Source organism: Melanaphis sacchari, unplaced genomic scaffold, assembly GCF_002803265.2.
Source record: "Melanaphis sacchari strain LSU unplaced genomic scaffold, SCAv2.0 Contig24_pilon_pilon, whole genome shotgun sequence".
In the NCBI taxonomy this organism is placed as follows: domain Eukaryota; kingdom Metazoa; phylum Arthropoda; class Insecta; order Hemiptera; family Aphididae; genus Melanaphis; species Melanaphis sacchari.
In genome coordinates this window covers 3,332,319-3,357,215 of record NW_020271125.1, presented here as the reverse complement: position 1 = coordinate 3,357,215, position 24,897 = coordinate 3,332,319, and the positions used below count along the sequence as shown (strand labels likewise).

The 24,897-nt window shown below is 31.3% G+C and overlaps 1 protein-coding gene across 1 annotated transcript in view; it reads left to right on the top strand.

Annotated features, from left to right (window-relative positions):
- LOC112594935 (protein sax-3-like) overlaps window positions 1-24,897 on the top strand; it is a 71,936-nt gene that overhangs the window by 28,460 nt on the left and 18,579 nt on the right. The window contains 1 exon segment of the mRNA XM_025339953.1: window positions 9,304-9,609. Coding sequence (XP_025195738.1) covers window positions 9,304-9,609 — 306 coding nt within the window.

The following is a 24,897-nucleotide window of genomic DNA, read 5'->3' as shown; positions in this document are numbered from 1 at the left end:
AGTTTTATAAATAATAGTTTGCAATATACAAATGTTAATTGCAGTCAATAATCTATAAAAATATATATATAAACTTAAATATTTTTATTTTTTTATTCTTGATTCTTATTTGTACAACAGCGAAATAAGTATCAAATTGAATAATATTAAAATAGATACATGACAAAATAAAGTTTGACCGTTATTGATAAATGAAACCTGAGTAAACATTTCAAGTCACTGTTTGTTATAGGCACTTGAAATCGATGTTGGTGGTCTGACGAATTCATTTTTTTATTAAATTTTGTAAGCAATTCTATGGAATAAGCGAACGAAAATAATAAAACTCTAATAGCGTGTTTGGCAATGTAATATATTTTCAACGGTTTTCGGAGTCGTAAAGGTAAAAAAGTATATCACATAAAAGTCCCAATTTAGAAATACTTAAAACTTTTGGAGAAAATCGAAGTATTTTGAACTTTGGATACATTACTGTAATGAAATCCAATATGTAAGATTAAAAAAAAAGGAAGAAAAAAATGTAATTTGAGTAACTTAACTACCATGACAACCGTGGTGTTATCTTACAATGTATCTTCTTTTTTTTTTTTAATCAAGTACTTATAACTACTAAAAATATATTTTTGTACATTATTATGTCTACCATAAAAAGCAATAATTTTCAAAACTTTTAAAATATTATAAATTTCGAAAATCTAATTTACATTTTAGTTTTAAAAATATTGGGTGCATTTCATTTTCATACTAATGAAAGTCAGATTAAAACTTAACATATATTATGGGATCTCCATCCTAATTAATGAACCAGCTTTTAAAAGTAAAATGTCCTGTGTCAGTGCAATTTGTTAAAATGTAAATAGATAGAAAATGAGGGTTTATGTTGCAAAACAAAATACCATTATAATTTACATAACAGTGTAAACATTAAGTTGGGGAAACGTTAAAAACAAGAGTTTATGAATAATACCATTTCTATATTTTATTTTTTTTATTAAATATGATTTTGGCTGATGTAATATATTAAATTTAATTCATGTATTATACTTTTTGTTTGTCTTTTACATATGGATATAAAAATATCAACTTATGTACATTAAAAATTAATATTATTGTAGACTGCTAGTGTGCAATATGTATTGAAAAATATTTGTAATTAAGTAAAAAAAATATTTTATATGTTTTATGTAAACTCTTTTAGTTTTGTTTAGTCTTTATTGACAAGCAAAAATTTTTGATATTCACAGTCCCAACAGAATATATTAAAACCTAAACGATAATTTTAATTTCTCAACTAATTACACAAGATAATAATAACACAACAGTTAAAGTAAAATTAAAATAATAATAATAATAATAATAAATCGATTTATTCTGTTTTTGGACACTCAAGATTGGTTTTATTAGACACGAAATAAACAATTAACTTTTCGTGTTGGATAATGTTTATAATTATATAACCAACGGAATTAATACGTGAACATTACGCGAGTATTATGATAAAAAAAAAATTAATAATAACGGAGTCTAATATAATATAATATGTATTCGAATATTGTATAAGGTACACGGATTAGCTGTGTTGGGTTGTCCGAAAAATCAAAACCCCATGCCGGGTTGTAGTTTTTTTATGATATTATGTAGCATATTTTTTTATAAAACATTTTTTTTTTTACTTCTAATTTGTTGTAACTTTTTTTGCAGACGTTGACAGATTTCGTGTTTTTATATAACGGCGTTAACGTTTTACGTTTTAAATTTCTACTAACAAAATTACAAATCATTACCTCTGTAGGGTGTAGGTCCCTATATAGGTATAATGAAATACAAAGTTCGAATTGTATTAGTTTACTTTTATCGCGTTCAAAACTTTTGATTCATTGACCAATAAGCATATTTCCGCATCTACGCTTGTTAACAAGTTTAACATTTTATTATTATACCTTTTTCATCGGATGATATTAATCTTTTTTAATACTATTATCTATTATACTTGCCTTTGGTCTTTATAGTTTTAGAAAATGAATTTTTACTGATTTAGTTTTATTAAATCATCCATAGAAAATCTTTAGATTTTAGACGGTGCTTTAACAATGGGTTATAATTAAATTGTTAATAATCAAATAGTCGAGTGCCGAGCTTTTATTCCGCGATAAAGTTCTATAAGTGCGGAACCTTCTTTATAAACTTCATTTTCGATGAGAAAATATATTTTTATTAAAAAAAAAAAAAAAAGTTTTCGTAATTCATCAAAATATAGCGAACTCGAGTACGTCCTATTATAATATTAAATCGAGTTTTGGCATGTCGACCATACGCAATTAGACCCTTCGTTTAGTGAATTATATAGGTACACTGAAGCGTATGCTGCAGACCGCGTCGGACGTTCGGACGTTTATGTGCCACGGCCACGACCCCTAAGTGGTCAGATGTGTTGCGTATATTAACATAAAATAACGTGAAACGATTAAAAAAGCTCTCATGTGCCCTCGACAACGTAGCAGGGCTGGGATATCCTAAAAAAAAAAAAAAAGCTCACCGAAAAACAATAGGAAATAAACAGAAAAAAAACGTGTTTTCCCGTTCAACGAAATAACACAATTATGTTATTATTATTATTTTTTGTTTCACCCCAAACGTACAACCGCTACCCTCCCGCGGGAACAGACGCACGTGGCGTTGACCGGAGGCCCATGTACGACGTACGCGCTGCGCGTATTTGCCATTATTATCGATCTCGCTCAGTCTCTACCGGACGTTCGGCTGGGATTCGACGATGACAATACGATTTTCACCGAAAATGCTCTACCACCGCAGCGGATTATTGCTGTCCCGTCGACACAATGATAACACGCAGCGCGTTATTATACGTTATTTATGCCCACACATGTGAATGTAGGCCATTCTTACTCCATCGCGTTCGTTCGAGAGATATTATATAGGACATTTGTCTTCCCGGGAATAAAAGTAAAAAAATAAAATGTCAAACAATGCTCCCTCCCATGATCTATTTCTAAGGTTTTACTTTTAAAGTTCACTTAAAATTAAGATATTTATTGTTGGCAGGCGGCCGGATTAATAATGAAAATGTCCCGAGGCTTGCGAAAAATAAGTTTATTTTTGTGAGCCATGTATTACATTCATCAAATTGTAGAATTAAATATTAATAATAATATATTATATCTATTGTGACAATAAACTAAAAAATAAAAAAAAAAACTTTTTTTTTTTTCGTTAAGTATTGTATTATATTCTGACCAAAACTAATCAACAATGTTGTTAAATAAATAACACCATATAAATATTTTTAAAAAATTAACATTTTTAGGGAAATAAAATTACAGTTATTAAAAACAAATAGTAACGAGTTAATCAAAATTGATTTTGTTGAAAAAAAAAACATAAAATAAAATAATGTATTTTATTATTTTTTTGATAATGCTTCTTGTTTGATGAGTCAAACAAATTCAATCGAATTGTATGATCACATTAAACTTTAAATTAGTTTTTTCTATCATAAAAAAAAAAGAAACGTAAGACCAATAAATAATAAATTTAACACATAACTGTTAAACCAATACGTTTAAAATCTTCGTTAGGTGAAAGCAAAAAAAAAAAAAACTACTTATTTACTTACCACATCTTATTTTCAATCTTTATAATTTATTTTCTTTTAAAAGTTCATAAATGTAACAAACAATAAAACCTAACCTAACCTAACCTAGCTTTTTTAAATCTAGACAAAGTAATCTGAATGGAGTAGAAACATTTAAAAACAATTAGTATCCAATTATTGTTCATTATTTAACAAATAATATATTATTTATTTAGACATAATCAGAACGAGAAGTATCGATAGCGTACGGTGCAAATCCACATTTTATGTAAACGACCATGCTATACATAATATATAATATATGTTTATATTTGTTTTTCGCTTGACGGCGAATGTTTAAAAAATTACATTTTTTTTCTTTTCCTAAAATATAACGATTCACGTTTTAAGGTCTTATGTGTTAAAAATGCATTTTATTGTTTTAGTTTTTACATTTTCGTGGTTAAAATGTGAATGGTCCATAACAATATATAGGTAAGACCGATGTCATGTGCGGTTTTTTAGTTTTCAACATTTTCGATCGAGTTTTTGCATCGGTTTGCTAAAACTAAGGGTTCATCTGGTATACGACTACATGCAGTGTATTCAAACGCGGTTTCGGTAATTAGTATGTAAAAGGCGCTCCTACGCACATATTATTATAATATATACATTCACCCGCTCCGGATAACCGACCAAAGTTATCGTGTCTCGCTGTGTTGCCACCACCGCACTGTTTGTCTAACTCGCCCCTAAGTTTTCTACCTGTGCGCGCGAGTGTATGCGTTATACGTTATCTCTGGCGCGTGTCCAGGTGCGTGATTAATTACGCTATATTTTCTATTGACGGGAGAGACGTGGAGCTTCGTATTTATAATTAAATGCTTCCGGGTATTCACAGGGTGATAGACCCAAAACTTTGAATTCCTCTCCACCACCGCATACGAAGAGCCAACTAGGCCAGAGACGGAATTGGTTGAAAAAAACACCGAGCACGTATTTCGTGCGATTATTGTGCAGTGTAGGTAGTTTTTTTGATTTTTTTTTTTTTTTGTAACTCCGTCGGAAATTTCATTCGAAAACTTCCCGATGCGATATATTACCATCATTGTCACGCCGTGTGTGTCGGAAGGGGGGAGGGAAGTGGAGAAGATGGAATTGTTTTAGTTCTCGTCGTGTTTTTGTACTGAACGCACTAATATATATATAGTATATAATATATAAACAGTTACATCATTTACGTCACGCTCGGGCTCAGACATTGGAATTAGTACCCTTACTACTACACCCAAGCGTTTTGTATGTAATATTGAATTATTTAACTGGCCAAAATTTTCAAACTAATTAAAGTCGGAATTGCACTGAAACGTATTACGGTAATTTTATTGTATTGTTTACCGATCAGATACAAATAATTTCATTTTATTTTTTTCTACAGTAATTTTCTCGAATATATGTATCAATATAATAATATTTTTCGCTCACTACAGATATTTATACGAAATTTATACCACCTATTTAAGAATGATATTAAGTAACTGAGATTTGTTATATTAATGTTTTTTTCTCCCCATTCACCTATGTACCTTGATTTATATTTTTTTTCTTCCCGAAATAGCTCCCCACAAGGTTTCATTAATAAATTAAGGAGTTTGGTTATTTACTCGAATTGATTGTCAGTGGCTTTTATTTGTTGTGTCCGATTTGGAGAACCCAATTTGTCGTCTTGGCTGTTAGACCAACCCCTTATATCGAACTTTTGGTTAAAGAAAACAAAAACAATACCTTTACCCTCTATTTTGGATTTGTGCCAGCCAAATTGTTTGTTTCGATTATTTCCCCTATTTTAATAAGCACTCAATCGTGTAGTTGTATTTTCTAAGTAAAACGTAATAACTTAAACACAGCTTGGTTTGCACTACATTTGGTAAATATATGTTTTATATTTTATACGTTTGTAAAAATGTAAGTTCTTCAATACATTTTATCCAATCACTTGATTAAATTGTATGATACAGATACACATCATAAGATATGACTATTTTTTTCAAACATTATTTTATTCTTTTTCATCACCATTATTATTATTTTTTATTTACCACACTGAAATATGTAATTATTTAGATTTGTATTAATACAACTTACTTCATATACTTTTTAAAATATTTGTTTTTAATTAATTTAGATTTTTCTAAGTTGGTACAATATGAGATCAATAAACTTTTTACTTACTTAAAGCAGTAATCTATCACAGAATAGTAAGGGCAAGTTTGCTATTATACACACATACCTCAATAACACCCATACAATGAACAATGATTAATATATTTTTTATAAATTATAATACGTCTTTAAGTTCAGTCACATTATTTGCGTGATACATATAATTTTTATTCAGAATACCGCGTACATAAATGAAATTGAAAATATCAAATACTGCTGTTAACGCAAGTATATTAAAAGATTTATAATTATAATAGTAATGATATTTTTACTCGTTTACTAAAAACTATACGATTTTGTAATAAAAACGAATACATTTTATAATACACTGCAAAACTGCAGAAGAGTGTCGTGTCGTTTATTCGAGATTTGAGATAAATCTTGACTTTTCATCCACACTTTGGTTTTATTAAAATAACAGCAGCTATTCAAAATATATTGTGGATGCCGGTCGAGCGAGTAAGAGGTTTATCCGAGACTTCTGATTTCGAATTAGTATCTACTCATCGGCCCAGGAGTTGTCTAAAATGTGTACATTTTATTAAACTGAAGGGCCCGACCCCAAGCTCCAGAGAGTTCGCTCTTTTCTCTGACGGCGACGTCTATACATTCCCTCAACGCTCAGCCGATGTCTTCAAGAACCGTGAGTCCGTGAAATATTTAATCGGTTAAAAGCCACCGACGGCTGTCAACTTCTCGGCGACGACAAGTACATAATTAATATTTTTCGCCTTTCATCGCTCTTTTCCATTATTATTATTACTATTATTATTCTTTTAATACTCCCTCTTTCGTTTATCTGATCTTTCCATTATTGGTGACCCGATTTCAAAACGTCGTTTTTCCAAAAAAACTACCCATAATAATAAAAGAAATAACACGCTTTATAAATATGTTGTAAAAACATACAGATTGCCTACAAAAAAATACACTTTTTTCTCCGCTTGTATGCGTTTTGTAAAAAAAAAAAAAATCATTAGCCACATTACTTTTTTTTTTATACTATTTATTCACGTTTGCATTTATTTTAATTTACATTTAACTATAATATATTATTTTTCCGCACGCATTTTATAAAATTCGACTACAGTAGTCATATGTAATATACCTTTGAATTATACAGGGATACAGTGAAACTTTTTTTACAATCATTTCTTTCATCAAATTAGTAATTGGATGATTGTTGAACTTTGTTGTTTATGTACCGGTACCAAAATTTTAAATCTGAATACATCATCTCGAAAACTTAAATCGAATTATAACATCGTATAACTAATTGTATTGGAAATATTTTTAAATCACCGGTAAACAGTATTTTTCTAAATGCATTTTTTCAATATATACATATATATTTAAAAAAAGTTTTATCGGACTTTTACAGAAGTATGTCCAATAAAACATTTGCAAAACTGTAAATAATGTGCAAAGTTTTTAGCGATCAAAGTGATCAGATATTATAGTTGAATTAGATTTTTCTTTCGTTATCACTAGTTTTACTTCAATCGGCTTGTACAATTTGTCAGTGATAAACATTTATTACCACGTGTGTGTCAACAACTCGTTATTTTGACCTACAAACGACGTCAATGCTAAACTGTATTATATGTGAACATAATATGTACTCGTAAACTCTACCAACGACGGATCGTTATAATATGAATAAAAAATATATTTTCCGTAACTTGGTTTAAATATTTCATTCATATTTTTGTCTCTTCGTTCTCTTTTACTCCCTTTCGTGACACAATAATATACGGTAACACTGCTGCACTATATCATCAAAACGTGTGCGACAACTCTTTATTTGTGTATACGTTTCGTCGGTGGCTGGGGAAAAAAATAAAAATACTTAAACAGAGGAGAAAAGCACTTGCGCAAATGATGCGAAGACACTGATGCTGTGTGTGTGTGTGTGTATAATACTCGTCGTCGGTTGTATGTTGTTTTATAATGTAACTTTCCACGATTGCAAATTCATGTGTTCCCTGCCGCGGGACGTTTCGAAATGCACTCTGCTCGTCGCAATCGTCATCAGTCCTCACCTCCGGCACATCTAGCATGGGCGACATTTTTTTTTTGCTCCCCCCACTTTACCGTCCCTCTAGCCGTGACAAAAGACGTTCTAGTGGGATATTATATTATGTATACCCGCGTACGGGTGCTTGCGATCCACTACAGCATGTACGTACTCTGCACGGTACATTATAACAACAACAACATTTATAATAATAATAATAATAATAATAATAGTAATAACCACGACGACAATGAAAGCCGTCGGCGACGGGGGGGAGCGATGTTAATTTAAAACGTGCCCGCTGGCTGCACTGTACCAGCGATGAGCTTCGGAAGCGTATATTATGTATACAAATAAATAAAAATATATATATTCTATATTATGTTGCACGTGCTTATATATATTTAATGTTTAGTTCTATATCACGAGCGCCACTCTATACATTTATGTGTATATGATATTGCCACTTGACCGGTGAAGCAAAACACGAATGCTACCACCACCCACCACACACCCTTCTTAGACGTGAAATATTATTACGTTCGCCGCGTAAATGAAAAAAAAAAAAAATGTCAGAACTAAAATGGTTTGACCGTTTTTGTTTTTTACAAGTATTTCACCGTGTGTATACGTACGTCATGGTGTCAACACTAGTACGTGTGTCACACGATCTGCTCATCGCCGCTGAAGTTATTTTTAATCAAACCAAACAGACCACAATCGGAATAATAACTATGTAATGCATAATATATCATATTGATATCATATTGTATTATGTGTACGCTTTTTACGTCATACAGTTTGAAGGATAGTCAACCGTCATAAATGAACGTTTTGAATTTTTTTAATCCTAAATTCATCCCTCGGCCTTATCGGTGGAATATAATATATACATAATTAAAATAAAGCAAACAAATATTGTACAGCAGACCGGCACGTGCGTTAAACACACACAAACACGAACACACAAATTCGTTCACTTTTCATCAATGTCGTGGCTACTAATGATTTCCATCCCACGTGTAGTCGTCCATTATCTAAACATATTTTACTATTATACAATATAAATGTGCAACGATCATCGGTCGTGATTATAAGCATAGAATATTGTTTAATAAATTATTATATTATTTTATGATCTTCGCACGCTACGCGTGTATTAACATTCACGGCAGCACAACCATATACGCACACCCTCGAGCCAGACGTTGAGAGTTTCCGCTATTGATTTTATGACTCGAGGACGCGGTTTTCCGCGATATTTTCTCTTCGGAAAACATCCGTGGAAGCTGCGGCCTTTTTGGAGCGGTTAAACTTTACCAATAACGTACACCACACGTGCGTGTTACAATGCTATTATAGACGTAACGATAACGATGATGCCGTACGAATAATAATGATATTATTGGCACACGCATAAAATTACAGAATTTTCATACTTATTGATGTTTTTTCGTTTGTTTTTTCACAGTCGTTCTATGTGGACGAGCTCCGCGAATCATAGAACATCCCACCGATATGACGGTCGCACTGCATGAACCGGCCACGCTAAACTGCAAGTCTGATGGTCAGCCGCAACCAGAAGTCCGGTGGTACCGAGACGGACGTCCAATAGACTTGACCAGTAGCGTCCGAAAGGCCTTATTACCGGAAGGGTCTCTATTGTTCCTGGAGGCATCGCAGGGCAAGCGTGACTCTGACTCTGGAACGTACTGGTGCATCGCCGAAAATGAGTTCGGTGAAGCTGTCAGTAGAAAAGCCAACCTGATCGTTACATGTAAGTACACCAATGAATCAGTCATGTTATTGTAGAATCTATACCACCTGCAGAGATTGCCAAAATTCAATTCACATATTAAATCAACGAAATCAGAAATAAAATAAAAAATTAAAATGGAAACTAATAAAAGATGATTTAATTTATCTTAAATAATAATAAATGATTTAAGAATCAAAATTTTCATTTTTAGGAAATTTACTAGTATAGACTTACACAATGTTTTCGCAATTTCCAACTATCTGATAAATAACATTATATTTCATCAATTCATCCTCTTGAGTTTGCCACGAATTTTTGATGTATTTTCATAGAATTAGTAGAATAACATATTATATTACGATTATATTATTATACATTATGTTATAACTTATAATAGATAGATATTTTAGAAAAAATTTAATTATTGATAAATTGCTAAGTTTAAGAAAATCAATCAGTAATAATTATTTAAAAGTATTAAATAAATTTTACATAAATAAATCGGTTGTTTCTTACTTCAGTTTTATTTTAAGCAAAGGGCAAAAAGAATATTTTAAATGTATGCTTCTCAAAAGTTAAATGTTAGATAATTTAATTTATAACATACACAACTTTGTATACATTAAAATGTTAAAACTATTGCTGCGTGTAAAGTGTAAAGAGATAACATTATATATTGCATATTATTCAAAGATATGTTTTTTTATAAAATATCAATTATATAAAATTACATTTTATATTATTAGTTTAACCGTCTAACGTAAGGTTTTTATTACGGTGATTTAAAATATAGCCATCTTAATAGTTTAGGTACAAGGTAATTATTTTCAAGAGCAAAACATTATTATAATCTTACTGAGAACATTGAACTTTCTGTAAGTGCAAACATAATAATATAAGAAGAAAACGGTAAAAACATCTTGACCGAGTGCATGTTAGAAACAGACGAAACTTCAAATGAGATCGGTCATCTTTAATAGTCCCCGTTCTTATTATAGAATATGGTTTTAAGCACACACACGTTTATATTGTGCGGCTTGATGGCATCATTAATCAAAAAGCAAACGCCCCGAGGGGAAAAATATACGTAAAATCCGAAATTCTAACGATTTAGTTGATTCAATATTGTTTCAAAAGTTTTGGAGAAAACAATAGCTTATTGAAAATTGTTTTTCTTTTAATACAATAATACGTTTGCGGAATTGTTGAGGTTGATCAGTGATGTGATCAATAAAAAACACAGGACTTTGAGAAAATTGTCTCGCATACATCCGAAACGTGTATTTAAATATAATATGTAATATGTATGGTTATTTGTTTGTGGCTATCTGATCACCGTACTATTAATTAGATAGTTAATTAACTTTAATAGCCGGTATTTAAAATCCATTAGGTATTTTTTTTTTATACATACCAGTATTCCGAGATTGGGCTGTAGGTGTGTAATATATAATTATACCCGACCGAATCGCATTAAAATCGTTTAATGTTCACGTCACACCAGCGCGGAGTAATAATATTTTGGTCTTCGGTACTTTACTACGATCGAATTACACATCGATTTAACTATCGAAACACGTTATCGACCCATTACTTCCGGCCGACTTGGCTGATCCGCATGCGTCTCATTTTTTCAAAATGTATAATCTACGATTTTGGTACACACAAACACATCGTTGAACACGTCGCGATTGACTGTTATCGGGCGGCCCCGTTTGTTAATAATTACAATCTGTTCCGGCACATAAAATACCGGAACCAAATCGCGTGACGACAGCGTGGTGCGTCGCAGTTGTGTCGCGAACGGATCCGTCCGCATAATGACGTATTCAGCTGCCGGGTCGCTGCATTGCGTTTCCTACGCTATGCGACCGTGCTACCTACCCTCCGAACCGCTATAAAATATAGTGACAATAATAACATAATACATCGTCAGCAGTCGTTCGCGAACGGTTTTATCGCGAATGCGCTTAACCGAGGAGACTGGACAACCCAACGATATAACTGTGTATTATATTATTATCGTCGTCGTGACACAATCGCGTCGAGTGGCGTATACGTGATATCATACAATATTTATTATGGGGCCCACCACACGCCTCTTACGATCCGTCGTCGACCATACAATAATATAATAATATTATTATTTACAGTACAATTCAATCCTCCTACAGCTCTTTAATTCGCACGCGTGTTTGAATTTGACAAAAACGTTTGATGGCAGCCAAAAGTAGTGTCCGGGAGGGGGTTGGTGAAGTGAAGCACACTATTCGGTCGGTCAACACGTGCGTGACGGAATATAAGGGGCTTATTGAAGCGCAAAACAAACGGCCGGAAGCAGTTTTCTTTAAACACACTGGAATTGAGTGAAAATAAGGGGTTTTTCCCGTGGTGGTAGCTACGAGGGCGGCACGAAGTGATCGAAGACGACGTCAGTCGGTTGTGGTACTAGTTATGGTGGTTGTAGGTGGTGGGGGTAAGGTTATAGAAGCAAAAACAAATATCAGTTGGAAAAACGGTCTTGTTTGATGTTCCCCGGGGAAACATCCGAAGGTTTTCTTTACTCTTCACGAGAAGCGCAGCTCTTTTAAACCCTAAACTTTTGGTGCGTAGAACCGTTTCTCTAATTAATGGACGAGAATTGAATAACCGTTGTGATGGACATCGAATAAAAAAAAGCTTAATATGTGAAAAAACGACGAGTGTGCAGAACGATAAGTAAAAAACAAACAAAACACAAATGGCTGTAGACTTGTATGAATGAAATGAAGGAAGACAAATCAATTTATAAAATTTACGAAGTAATACATTACTGTTTTATTGTTTTATACAGGTTAGGTTATAACACAGTTTTCGTCTAGATAAATTATATTTCAGATTTTTAATAAAATATATATTTTTTCATAAATATTTTGTGCAAAAATAACTATATTTTTCTAAAAAACCTGATCTTTTAAAATTTTATGAATTTTAAAATTATTTGTATATATTTATATATATTGTTTATTCATACTCCGTCTAAAGCAGAATAATTGAGTCAATATTATTTGTTTATTTATAAAATTATAACTATTTAGAGTTTCAATGAACATAATTTTCAATACACTTCATCTACAGTTCATTTCATCTACATGTATAATGGTTTTAAATTAAAATATTTCAATTCAATATTCTATACATTAATATATTTTCTAGATTATAAAATTAATAGTTTATGACTGTCTGTTAAAATAATAAAAAAAAAATTAAGAACTTTAAAATAAACTTTTAATATTTAAAGAATATTAATGCATTTGAATATTTTGTAAAAATGTCGGATTTTAATTTTGCTTCTGAAACACAATTTGTTTTTTCCAAATGAGAAAAATCAACACCAAAATGCTATTCCTGAAAAAATAATCATGTCTTGTTATTAAAGTAAACCGTAGTACAGTCATTATGGAACATGATTCAGTACGGTTAATGTAATGACTATATTATTTTTATAATAATCATTTATACGTTTTCGAGTAATCGTATAAATCACGGTTTAAACCGTGGTATAAATGTATAATATTATATAATGCACTTAAACTATAGCCATTGGTGCAAGCGATAAAGCTGTAGTAGGAATTAAATAAAACCCGTAAGGCACCAAATCTATGGATTTCGTTGAGACGTAAAGAAACGAGTTGAACGAGATATAATCGTGAAATGTTTGTGTGTGTATAAAAAAGAAAAAAAGAGATAGAAAATAATAATAATACGAGCGCCATACAGCGAAACGCTCTTCTCCGTGATACCTCTCTCTCCAGACCTATAATATATTTATATACCGATTCGTGCCGCAAACAAATGCAATCCATTATCGTGTGGATTGGATTCCGTTGTCATTTTCTCTTTGACAGCCGATTTTTCCTATCTCTCCGACACGCGTATACGCAACGTTGACTATATATATATACGTTTAGGTTTTGTCGCCCGGAGAAACGTTTGTAAATTATTGCTTTTATCGGAAATATTCACAACGGCGTCACCTCTACATCCACCAGTCTGACATTGTACTCAGGTCGTCGAGGAACAGTCTATAATGAGAGCGTTTTTATCGAGCAGTTTTTAAAAATAAAAAAAATAAGAATAAACTCGAATAGACTAATAATAATTGCGATGTGCGACGTTACATTGTATTTATTGTCGTATATATTATTATTAAGTTAGCCGTTGCCGCCGATATCGTTTTGGCAACCAAACGTTTCGTTTGGTATTCCACGAATTCGATCGATGTGTATGTATTTTTAGACCAGTAGAAATGGCCAATTAAAGAAACGATGACGTTAAGTAAGGTCTATCTATACACGGAGGTTGGAATCGATATATCTCTATATTATAGTTTTTAAAAATTACTGATGTGCATTAAACGGATATTTTTATCTCGCTTACTAGGTAGTTATTAGAAAAAAACTTACAAAATAAAAGGTGGATTTTTTTTTTCATTTATAAATTCAAAAGAAATACAAATTACATGTTTCACATTTCAAATATCATTGGAGCTTCATTTTTTTTTCAGATGTACTCTTCAGCAATTACGAGTTATAATTTTGAAAGGAACAATTTAATTTTATAGTTCATATAAACTGTGTTTAAAAATAACACTTATTCATAATATCAAACATCAACATTTTTATAGACATTTTAACTAATAGGTATGCCTCATTAGTTCGCATTGTGGTTGTACGGGAATAAAAATATAAATGTTAAATCAAAAAAAGAACTACGTCTAGTAATAAATAGTAAGAGTGCAATTAAGGTATTGAGTTAGGATTCAAAACAACTGTTTTTGATATTGTGTCACGCGAGTTTTAAACGTTCTCATTGTTTAGTCAATAACGTCATGATTGTAATAATAATTCAAACCAAATTGATTGAAATAGAAAAAATAAAAAATAAAAATAACGATTCACTATATTGTAGTTGATAACGTTGTTTTTTAAACGAAATAATACAACAACAATTAAACATTAGAAAAATATTAACTGCACCGTTCCTAATGAAAAATGTAAAGTGTTCGTCGTAAAAATAAAATTAATAAAATTATTTTGTGGAAGACTAAGAACCGTGTATTTAAGCTTTGGAATCGTAAACTTTACAGTATTAACGTGTATAATAAAGCAATTTATATTTAGCTTTCAGTGTTATGATAAAGTTTTTGGTTCGAGGTTTAATTAAAAAAAAATACTCAGTGGATCGTTCGTTTATTTTTATTCTCGTTTGAACACAGGTACACTCTGACAATAAATGTAGGTAATTTAAACTGTGTCCCGTTTTAAGTCGTACATAAGAGACGAGGTGGGTTGTTAAAACATTTTCTAAGGGAGAGAACGTCATCGAGAGGTAATCCAAACGCCGGCGATAGTTATTTTTCATTTGATATGTGCGCGCGTACCTATCTCTACATTATAATATATTATAATAATACAAAAGCTACGTGCCGCGACCCTTCGAATTTGTTTTCGACGCTTCAGTTCGATGGGAGGTCTAGTGGAAATAATAACAATAATCGCAAAAGTAATAATAACGCCGATGATAACAATAATGGTAATAATAACGCATCCCATGATTTGCATGGGGTAACACAATGGCGACCAGGAGACTGGACGACAATGACAGACAAAATAACGTATTGTTATTCGGAAATTGGGAAACCACGACAACACGGCGAAGTGCAGATGGTCAAAAAAAAAATCGTGTAAATCATAAGGGCAAATTGTCGCGATGACATGTATGCAAAATTTTTAGCAGTCCTGTAGACGGACATTTTTTTTTTTTTTACATTCACCTCGTCTGGTTATTGAAAATCAATTGTGCGCCAATTTAATATCTTGAACGGACCAATCTATCGAACCGAAAAATCACATTTCCAATCATTCGGAAACGCATGGTCTTCGCCGCTGTTACCGAGAAATTCCCAGACGCTCGTTTGAACTTTTAATTTCATCTCGTCCTTCGATCTCAGCGAGAAGCTTTAATTACTCCGAGAATTCGGAGCTCCGTAGCGTAGTTTTAGCTTCGTTATTTATGAATAATGAAATATCTGAACTATTATCGAAGTAGTATTAATCGTATGACATCTTTTACGATTCTAAATTTATTGATATCTAAATAAAATCGAACTTTTTTTTTTTGCAATCAGAATTTGTATATTAGTTTAAAAACTTTACGTAATGAAACCAATTAAAATTTTTTCGCGTTGTATTTTTATTAATATTTTCTAAATCTAAGATTTTTCTTCTTGAATTCCAATTAAAGAAAATTTAAATACCTATTTAAAAAAAAAAATCAAACAGTTTTATACAGAAATCAATATTTTTTACTAGTACATTAAGTTATGGTTTTTTCACGTAAAATCGTACATTTATATCGTTATTATTAAAAAAAAAAAAAAAAAAAATAGTATATAGTATAAAGATTAGTTGGTTAATACTTCTATAACCTAGATTTTCCAATATTTAATCATTTAATCATTTTTTTTTAGTGTCATCACTCCGTTTTTACAATTTAAATCGGTTTATATCATTTTCGAATGTGATATGAACAGAACTATCACAAATAGCGTTCATAATATTATATACACTATAGATACGTCTGAGTTGTATGTGTCAAGAATATTTGTAAAATATCATTGAGGCTTGAGGGATACATCATTAATCAAACATGCAAACATAATATTGTTCGATGAATTTTTTCCAGCTCGATCTAGTTTGATTTACATAACTTAAAAGGTTGCATATACGGTGTCCGATTAAAAAAGCTTTCGTTACTCATAAATCATGCACATTCATTCCTCTACTGATGCACATTTATACTTACTACTGACTACTCGTAATATTCTTGGTTGTAGTGATTTCGATACACTATTAATATACAAGAAACCATCAAAAAGATACGAAATGAATATACTCAAAATTGTACTAAAATTTATAACCTATCGTAATACTATAATATCGTATATTATAAGCATATAAAGAAATGTTCATATTTTATTTTTTGAACAACTGCAATACATTTTTTTGGTAGGAAATATTTAATTAAAGTATATTATGATATTGTTCAAATTATGTTAAAAATGAACAAATAAACTATAAACACTTTGACATCATACCTACACATTTATAATATTATTTTATTAAATATTATGATAATATTGTCAAAAAAATTAAATTATTAAAAAAAGGTAAATAGGTTGATTTATTTATCAAACAATATACTTGTTGTTTTAAAGAATATTAATTTTTTTTTAAATATTTTTTTAAATAGTTTCAAATTAAAATAAAGCCATATTAAAAAAAATTAATAAATATATTTTTAATGTTATTTTTTCAAGTTTCTTATTTTTTTTTTTTTTTTTTTTAATAATATCATACATTTTAATATTTAATGTTTATGTATCAAAATACTCCGAAAAATATTTTGATTCAGAATATGAAATTAAAAATGTATACCGTTGTTCAAAATAGTTAGTAAATTAAAAACATTTTAATTTTTAGAGAAAATGTTGTTTTATTTTGGCTGTATATAAAGTAAATACTATTTTTTTTCTCTTTTTCTCATAATCGTAAAAATAATGATTTATTCGATAAATGAACTATCCAGAAAAATATTCTAGTATTCCAATAAACACTGTACAATTATTTTTATACAAAATGAATACCTTGGTACATTAATATTATTTAAAAAAAAAATAAAGATCAATTTTTAATTATTAAGATTTATTATTTATAGCAAATATATTATACTTGCTAGGCTGAATGTACATTTAAAATGAGTATGCAATAAAATATAAACTTGTAAAACAACCTACTTTTGCAAATTATTATTTATTTGACTCTGTTTTAGAAATATCGTTAAGAATGCATACATCAGTTAACTTTCAAATTTTATTTCAAGTTCTGTCAAATAAATCAATGAAAGATGAAAGTACGAGTACATATAAAAAAAATTTAAGATCTTAATTTATAAACTTTATTTGTATTTCCGAAAAAGCTAACTAAGACTTATAGCTGATTGGTATATTATATATAATATAACAGCTTCTATTTGGACTTCTAAAAAAGTATCCGAAAATGTCTTTTATAAACCAACTTATTGTTTTTCTTATTTTATCCGATAAATTGATTACGGATTACGTGCTGATGACAAAACAGAAACACTTGTTGTCTACGTCTTAAAAGCAAAGTTATTAATCCCATATCCGTCTTATCCACTCGTAGTAACATAATATCGTATAGATCTGATTATCGATATGAGAAACACTCACATAATAAAGAAATTGAGCTTAAATTACTAGGGTCGTTTATTTAATATCGTATTACATATTATTAAATAAGTTATAACAATATGCGAGTTGCCAAATTTGCAGCTCAACGGTTGTATTGGTCAATGCAAATCGCATTTGTTGATAATTTGAATATATTATTCGTTGCATATTTAAGTAAATTACTTGCCGTTTATAGTTTTAGAGCGCAGGGGAGTCGGTTTGATTCCACGATGGGGGAGTTCCTTTGAATGGTTCGTGGCTTTTGTTTTTGAAATGTTCTGAACACCGGGCTAGGCAGTCTCAAACGATTGGTAAACCGATGTATCGGTGCACCACGTCCTAATTACTTTTACCCCAAAAAGGGCGGGTAGTATTGACTACACAAGTAAATTCGGGGTGTATAAATGTATATTTGTGTGAGTATGTGAAGAGAAAGTGACAGATAGAGTCTTTGACGAAACTCCCGGAACGCAATTATCCATAATTTAATTTCATGATGGGTTTATTTATACAATTGAGAGTGAACGGGGGTCGAACGGTTCTCGAAAAAAGTTGTTTGTCGTGTTATTGTGTACATACTACATATGTATATATATATAAAAGCCAATAGGTATCTACACGTATATAACTACTATAAACAGTAATGACGACTTGTATATAATACGTACGAACTATATAATAATACACTGCATACAATATTGACTTTTTTCCATTTTGTGTCAACGCTGGCATCAAGGTTTATATTTATATATATATAACAGCAAATTTAATATTGAATTAGAATCGAAGAGAGAAAAATAATAATAAAAGAGTCGATGGTAATTGGAGGGGGGGGTGGTGATGGTGACGGAAATGCCTTACAAACACCGTGATGGGGTGGACAAAAAACACTAATGAGATTACCTGTTGTCGACTTTTATTGGAAAGTAGCCGAACGCAATAATACTATTGGCACACTGTAGTTGTGAGAGTCTAAACGATTACTTAATATATATATATATATATATTTGTGTGTGTGTGTGTGTATAATATATTTATTGTATACGTGTAGTGTAGAGGATTATTGATATCAATTTTGCCAAAAAGCTCTCGACAAGATAATCTTTTAGACACGTGTATATATGGACCTAGTGGTTAGGTCACAAAGGTTGCAGTGCGAATGGCCGGATTGGGAATGCGAAAAAACCTCCCTCAATATAATATTATTTATATAATACGATCACCGTTCTGTCATTTTAGACCATTCCATCCATGTCGCGAAAATACTAAACCATTTCGACCAATCCAAACAAACATCATACATGCCGAACGTAAAACAAATCAATTTCAGTTTCAAAGTTTAATATTTATAATTGAATTTGTTTCCCCGTCACGGCAGAAAATCAATAAAAACCATAATACTTTTCAAACACAACTTGTAGTTTACAGGTGTGTAATCTGTATTATACTATAACGGATACAGACATAACTCCGTTTTTCGGAAATTAATGTTTCAATGTAAATAAAATGGATTTTTTTTTTATATTTTATAGCTCCATGGTTTTTAAAATAAATATTTGTCGACAGTGTTTCACAAACTGTTGATCAAAAACTTTTTGTGCACAACTAGATAAAGTATGAGTGTGCGTGAACATTAAAATAATTATATTGAATAAAAAAAGATCAAAACAATATTTCTTGAGATGGCCGTCTTTGTTTCGCGTGCGATTTTATCGCTTCAGTCTAATCCATTTGAGAGAGTGCTCCCTCAGAGCGCACTGCGACTTTTTATCACCTTCCTTGTCGACAAGTCGATAACGTATTTCGATGAACGCCGTTACTGTAACGTTTTTAGACTTGTACAGTATCTCTGAAAAATTATACACTCAACCGTTTAAGTAATAGATAAATTCATGCAGAACTAGTTTTTATTAAAACGCATCTCTCGTGAATATTGAACTGAAAATATTATATAATTACAATTTCCTTCGTTACGGATTAAATTTCGTTTGAATATAATATTACATATGAATAATTATATTTACTAGAATTATATAAAAGTAACCATAATACTCAGAAACCCTTGATATATTGGTTTGATCTTCTGTTCGGTGTTTTAGTGGATGCAAAATGCTTCTGATATACCTACTGCATTCGCATTATTAATTATTATTTTTTTTCAACCTCACGATAGGTATGTTGGAAAAATGTATATAATATGTACTTTATAAAATTTTTTTAATTTATATATTTTACATCGTGAAACTAAGCATGTCCTAGTTTTCACGAGCAAGAAACGTACTTTAATTATCCTCGGTGAACCGTTATATATGACAGTAGTAGAACAAGATATACTATAGATTTCAGAGCCGTGTCACAAAAACGTGACCAAACTTTTAGCACAGCTTCAAGTCAATTCACTTGACGTTTTGTAAGAGTCCAAAGAAAAACTGCTTTCCAAGTTGTTCATACTTCACAAGCTGTAAAAAAAAAAAAAATCTGTTCAAAATAATTAAATGTATGTAGTAGTACATGTTTGTTTTTACAAATAGAAACAAAGAACTTTAAATAAAAAATATAATTTTTTATTAAAATTAAATTAAATTAAACTGAGGAAAAAACACAAGATTGAAAAGTATAACGATTATTGGTTGAAACTATTAATAATAATTTAAAATACTTATCATTTAAATTGTTTTCAATTTTAATCAATACCTTGTATTATTTTGCATATCTATTGAGTTATTAAACATTTAATCTCAAAATTTTCAAATTTACGATATAATCAATACTGTATAGTGTATAGTATACATTACCAGCTATATTTTATTTTCATATGAATCTTAAATAATTAAATACACGCATTATTCTTGTACACAGAAATATTATATTCACTATTTTAAAATAGTATTTATCGATGTTTGTGCTAGAATATACAGTATTTTTATCCATTTCGTAATGACTTATTAGTCATTTTTATTATATTAATATATTTTAAATTTATTTAGACCCTTTAATTATTTTAGTAAAACGGCGTCTTGCATAGGCAATTTAGCTACGTCGTGATTTGTTTTTTTAATGGTATCATAATAATACCTATAAGATTATATTAATATTATTATTAATTATTATACATATTGTTGTTTGGATAATGGTATGAAAATTTTTTGTACCGAACTTTATCATCTCAATGCCTACTATTAACTTCAAAACCTTTTTTCATTGGTTATTTATAATCACTTCAATATCTACTCGACAGTGGCACAACCGTTGTAATAAATAATTATTCCGTGATAATAATCCCTGTAAATTTACTGCTTAACGCATGATTCGACTCGTCTAGCCACGTCATACAATATGAACCGGGGCGATTTCTAAATCCAAACCGATGTCGTCGATACTTCAGACTTAGAATCTATTCATTTTTATTTATATTTAAAATATTTATAGTCAGAGTACATTAACGCAACGTCATTGCTTACAGCTATTTCAGCTTAAACACTACATCATAATAATATACCGATATCATTATATTATCGTTTTTGATGTCATAACGTGCGCATTTTGACGGCGAAAGTGTATTAATTTTTATTGATAATAAACATTTTATGTGTACTCAGAAAAGTATATAAATCTTTCGACCGTATAGGTACGATAGTAAATTTGAAACGAGTGGTAACGCATAGTACGCATAAAGTGAAACCATACATATAAATATATGATTTTGAAACAAATCATGAGTGAGACATCACATCGTTCGCCGTCGTCGTCGTCGTCAGACTTCAAACACTCTGAAATATTATATTATAATTATATTGTTAGTAACGTGCTGAACGTGTGCATCCAGGTGGTGTGCGGATTGTTGATCAGCGAAATTATTATGGTCGCGGTGTCGTTAAACCGGTACGATCTAGAAGTGTGTGGGGGTGAAGTGCACTCCTCGGGGCTCATGACGTGCTATCGGTATGCGGTTAAAATGGGATGACTACGTCCCGGAAGTATTTATTAACGACGAGGAAATCGTACACGGCGGGCTCGAAAAGTTTTCGCATTAGTCGCGGGGAGAAGAGATACATTTTCTCGTGCCACCTTTCATCGCACGTCATCTGTCACGCGTATGAGCACACTGCGGCGTATGTACACAACGACGTTAGTGGTAGCGACGGACTTCGGACGAGCGGCGGCGCGAGTTTTTCAGTCGAAAATCGATTACCCATCCGTCTTGACGGCACGGCACGGGAGGAAGTCCGCGGCGGTGACAGCAGCCAGTGCCCGGATGTGTGTGTGTGTCGTATCTGTAGTATGTGTGCGCTTGTGTATGTTTATGTGTGTTTGTTTGTTTGTGTGCGTGTGTGTGTGTATGTACATTGTACATGTGTAGTGTGTGTAATGTGTGTGTGCGTGTGTGCGTAAGAGCGCGAAACATAAAACTCGAGTCGAATACGAGGCAAACATCCATCAATTAGCGTCCGTCGGGAACGCGTGTAATTCCACCGCGCTTACATTTCACCGGGGACGACCGCGTTTTAACAAATTAACTAGACTGCGGATATTGTAGCAGCAACGTATAGCGGCGTTCTATACGTGCCTATTATTCGTACGCTCGTATGTATCGTGTGTGCGCGCGGCAGGTTCTACTATACAGTTACAGCTACTAGATCTGTCTTACTTTGTCAAAATTGAAAAACAGCGTTACGCACACGAACTCACATGACGCCGACTACTGGAATCCCCAAACCGTTGCCGCTTTCGGGTTGGACACATAATGTTATATAATATACAAGACGCACCTACCCATAGCCCGTTGTGTGACGGGCAGGGTTTATTACTCGTAGAGAAGAAAATTAAAAATACGACGACGTCCGTTTGAAGGACTGAGAATTTATATTGGCCTTGTACACTGTACGGTAGCGGTGCTATAGTTGCAACTGCTCGTGTAAACACTCATGAACTTGTCTCATTGTCGCGCCTCGTAACGCTCGTTTTTCCTGCGTTAGTTGTCCGAATCCTGAGTCGTTGTATTTTTGTAGTGTAATAACATAATCGCAATGACCTGAAAAAATACGATTTTAGATAAAACGTATAAACGAAATTAAATAACGGCATGACCGCTGATAGTATCGTCGTTATTGAAACAATAAAACGGGATATCGTTTTTTTTTTTTTTCGATAATAATATTTTAACAATAGACTTAACTCGTATTTGGCGTACTCGATACAGAAAAACTACTATTATTATTGACAATCCGTTCAATAGTCTTGTTAAAATATTTAATTCACAAGATTTTAATAAAACATAAGACTGTGAAAAAATATGTATTTTATAGAAATATTAAAACAAATTTTTTTTTTTTTTTTGCCGTACATATCGAATCTACTTTTGTATTTAATAATGTATTCTTTAGAAAATATTAGTGTTGGGCAACGATATAATTTTGTGTATCGATATCGTTCAGATTTTTCCGATATTTTATCGCGATATCGTTATTTGTACGATATCGATATCGTATCGAAAATATAATTTTATGTTTACCTAAACAATTAAAAAAAAAACTTTTCGTAATAATTTGATTATTAATCAGTAATCACTATACGATGTTAGAAATGTTCGAAAAATAACGGACGTTTACATCACACCGACGACACAAATTACACTGTGAATTATGGAATATCCAGTGGTAGTGTGGTACTATACCGTATTCCTCTTAAAAGCCAGCTAAATATAATATTCAATAAAAGTTATAACATTGTTGGCAATATAAAAAAAACCTGTTTCCTTTTTAGATAACATTATAATGGATTATTAATAGTGTACAATAATTGACATTTCACTGGAACACGCGTAGTGTACACCAAACGTTATCAGCTGACACCTATTATTATTTATTATAGCTTAAAACCTACAAATAGTAAATACTAAATAGTAAATACCATGTATTTTTCTTGAAAAATATTATTTTCGATATAACGATTTATCGTACAATACAAAATAATATCGATGTCGATAATTTGTCACGATATCGATATCGTATCGAATTATCGATATCGTTGCCCATCACTAGAAAATATGCATTAATAAATAATTGACGTATGTGTTGAATGTTGGATTATAATTACATTTCGTAATAGACTTGGTAGATGATTTAAAAAAAAAAAAAACTCAATGATGTAAATTTAACATAGTATCTAATGCGACGATAATATTATGAATAATAATTACATGAATTTCAAAATATCTTCAAAAGAATAATTAAAAAAAAACTTTTGTTTAGCTATATTGTGTTATATAGAGATGATGGTACGCATATCAAAAACCACAAATATTTACGGCAAACACTGTTGGTGGTGGTGACTTTATTAGAAAGTTTGGATTACAGAGAATAAAGTTAAAAAACTCCGTCACCTCACCGCTATTCTCAAACAGATTAAATCGTTCCCTTTAAGATGTAAAATTTAAGTGATCCACTAAGGCAACTTGCAACTGAAGAGTTTTGGAAAGAATAACTTGTCGTAAAACAAACGAGCTGGCTTTGGCGTTGTAAAATAATATATATTTTATACTCACGCCGTCGTCGTACGTAAATCGGTAGGTACTTCGACGACGTTGATAATTTGGCATTTGCATGCATCGAAGTTGTAAAGCCTACGAGTGGCGATAATCATAACTTATAGATATTCAAAGTGGGTAGCCGTGGCATGGCAGGGTTGATATTGTGTAGAAAGTACTATATATATATATATATATATATATATATAAATATATTATACGCGCTTTATTCCGGTACGCTTCATTATCGTTAAGTCGAAGAAAGCTTTTTTTTTGTTGTCAAAACCCTTACCCTCCCATCACCGTTCTCCATCCCAGTTACTCCCTCACACGAACATCACATACAAAGTTACGACGTCTGCACGAACGCACACAGACAAACTGACACTCACGCATACCATCACTTCTTATAATAATAATAATAATATATACACACTGGGCGCAGTGTGACGTATAAGTATATAGTATGTAGTGGTGAGGTAGTAAG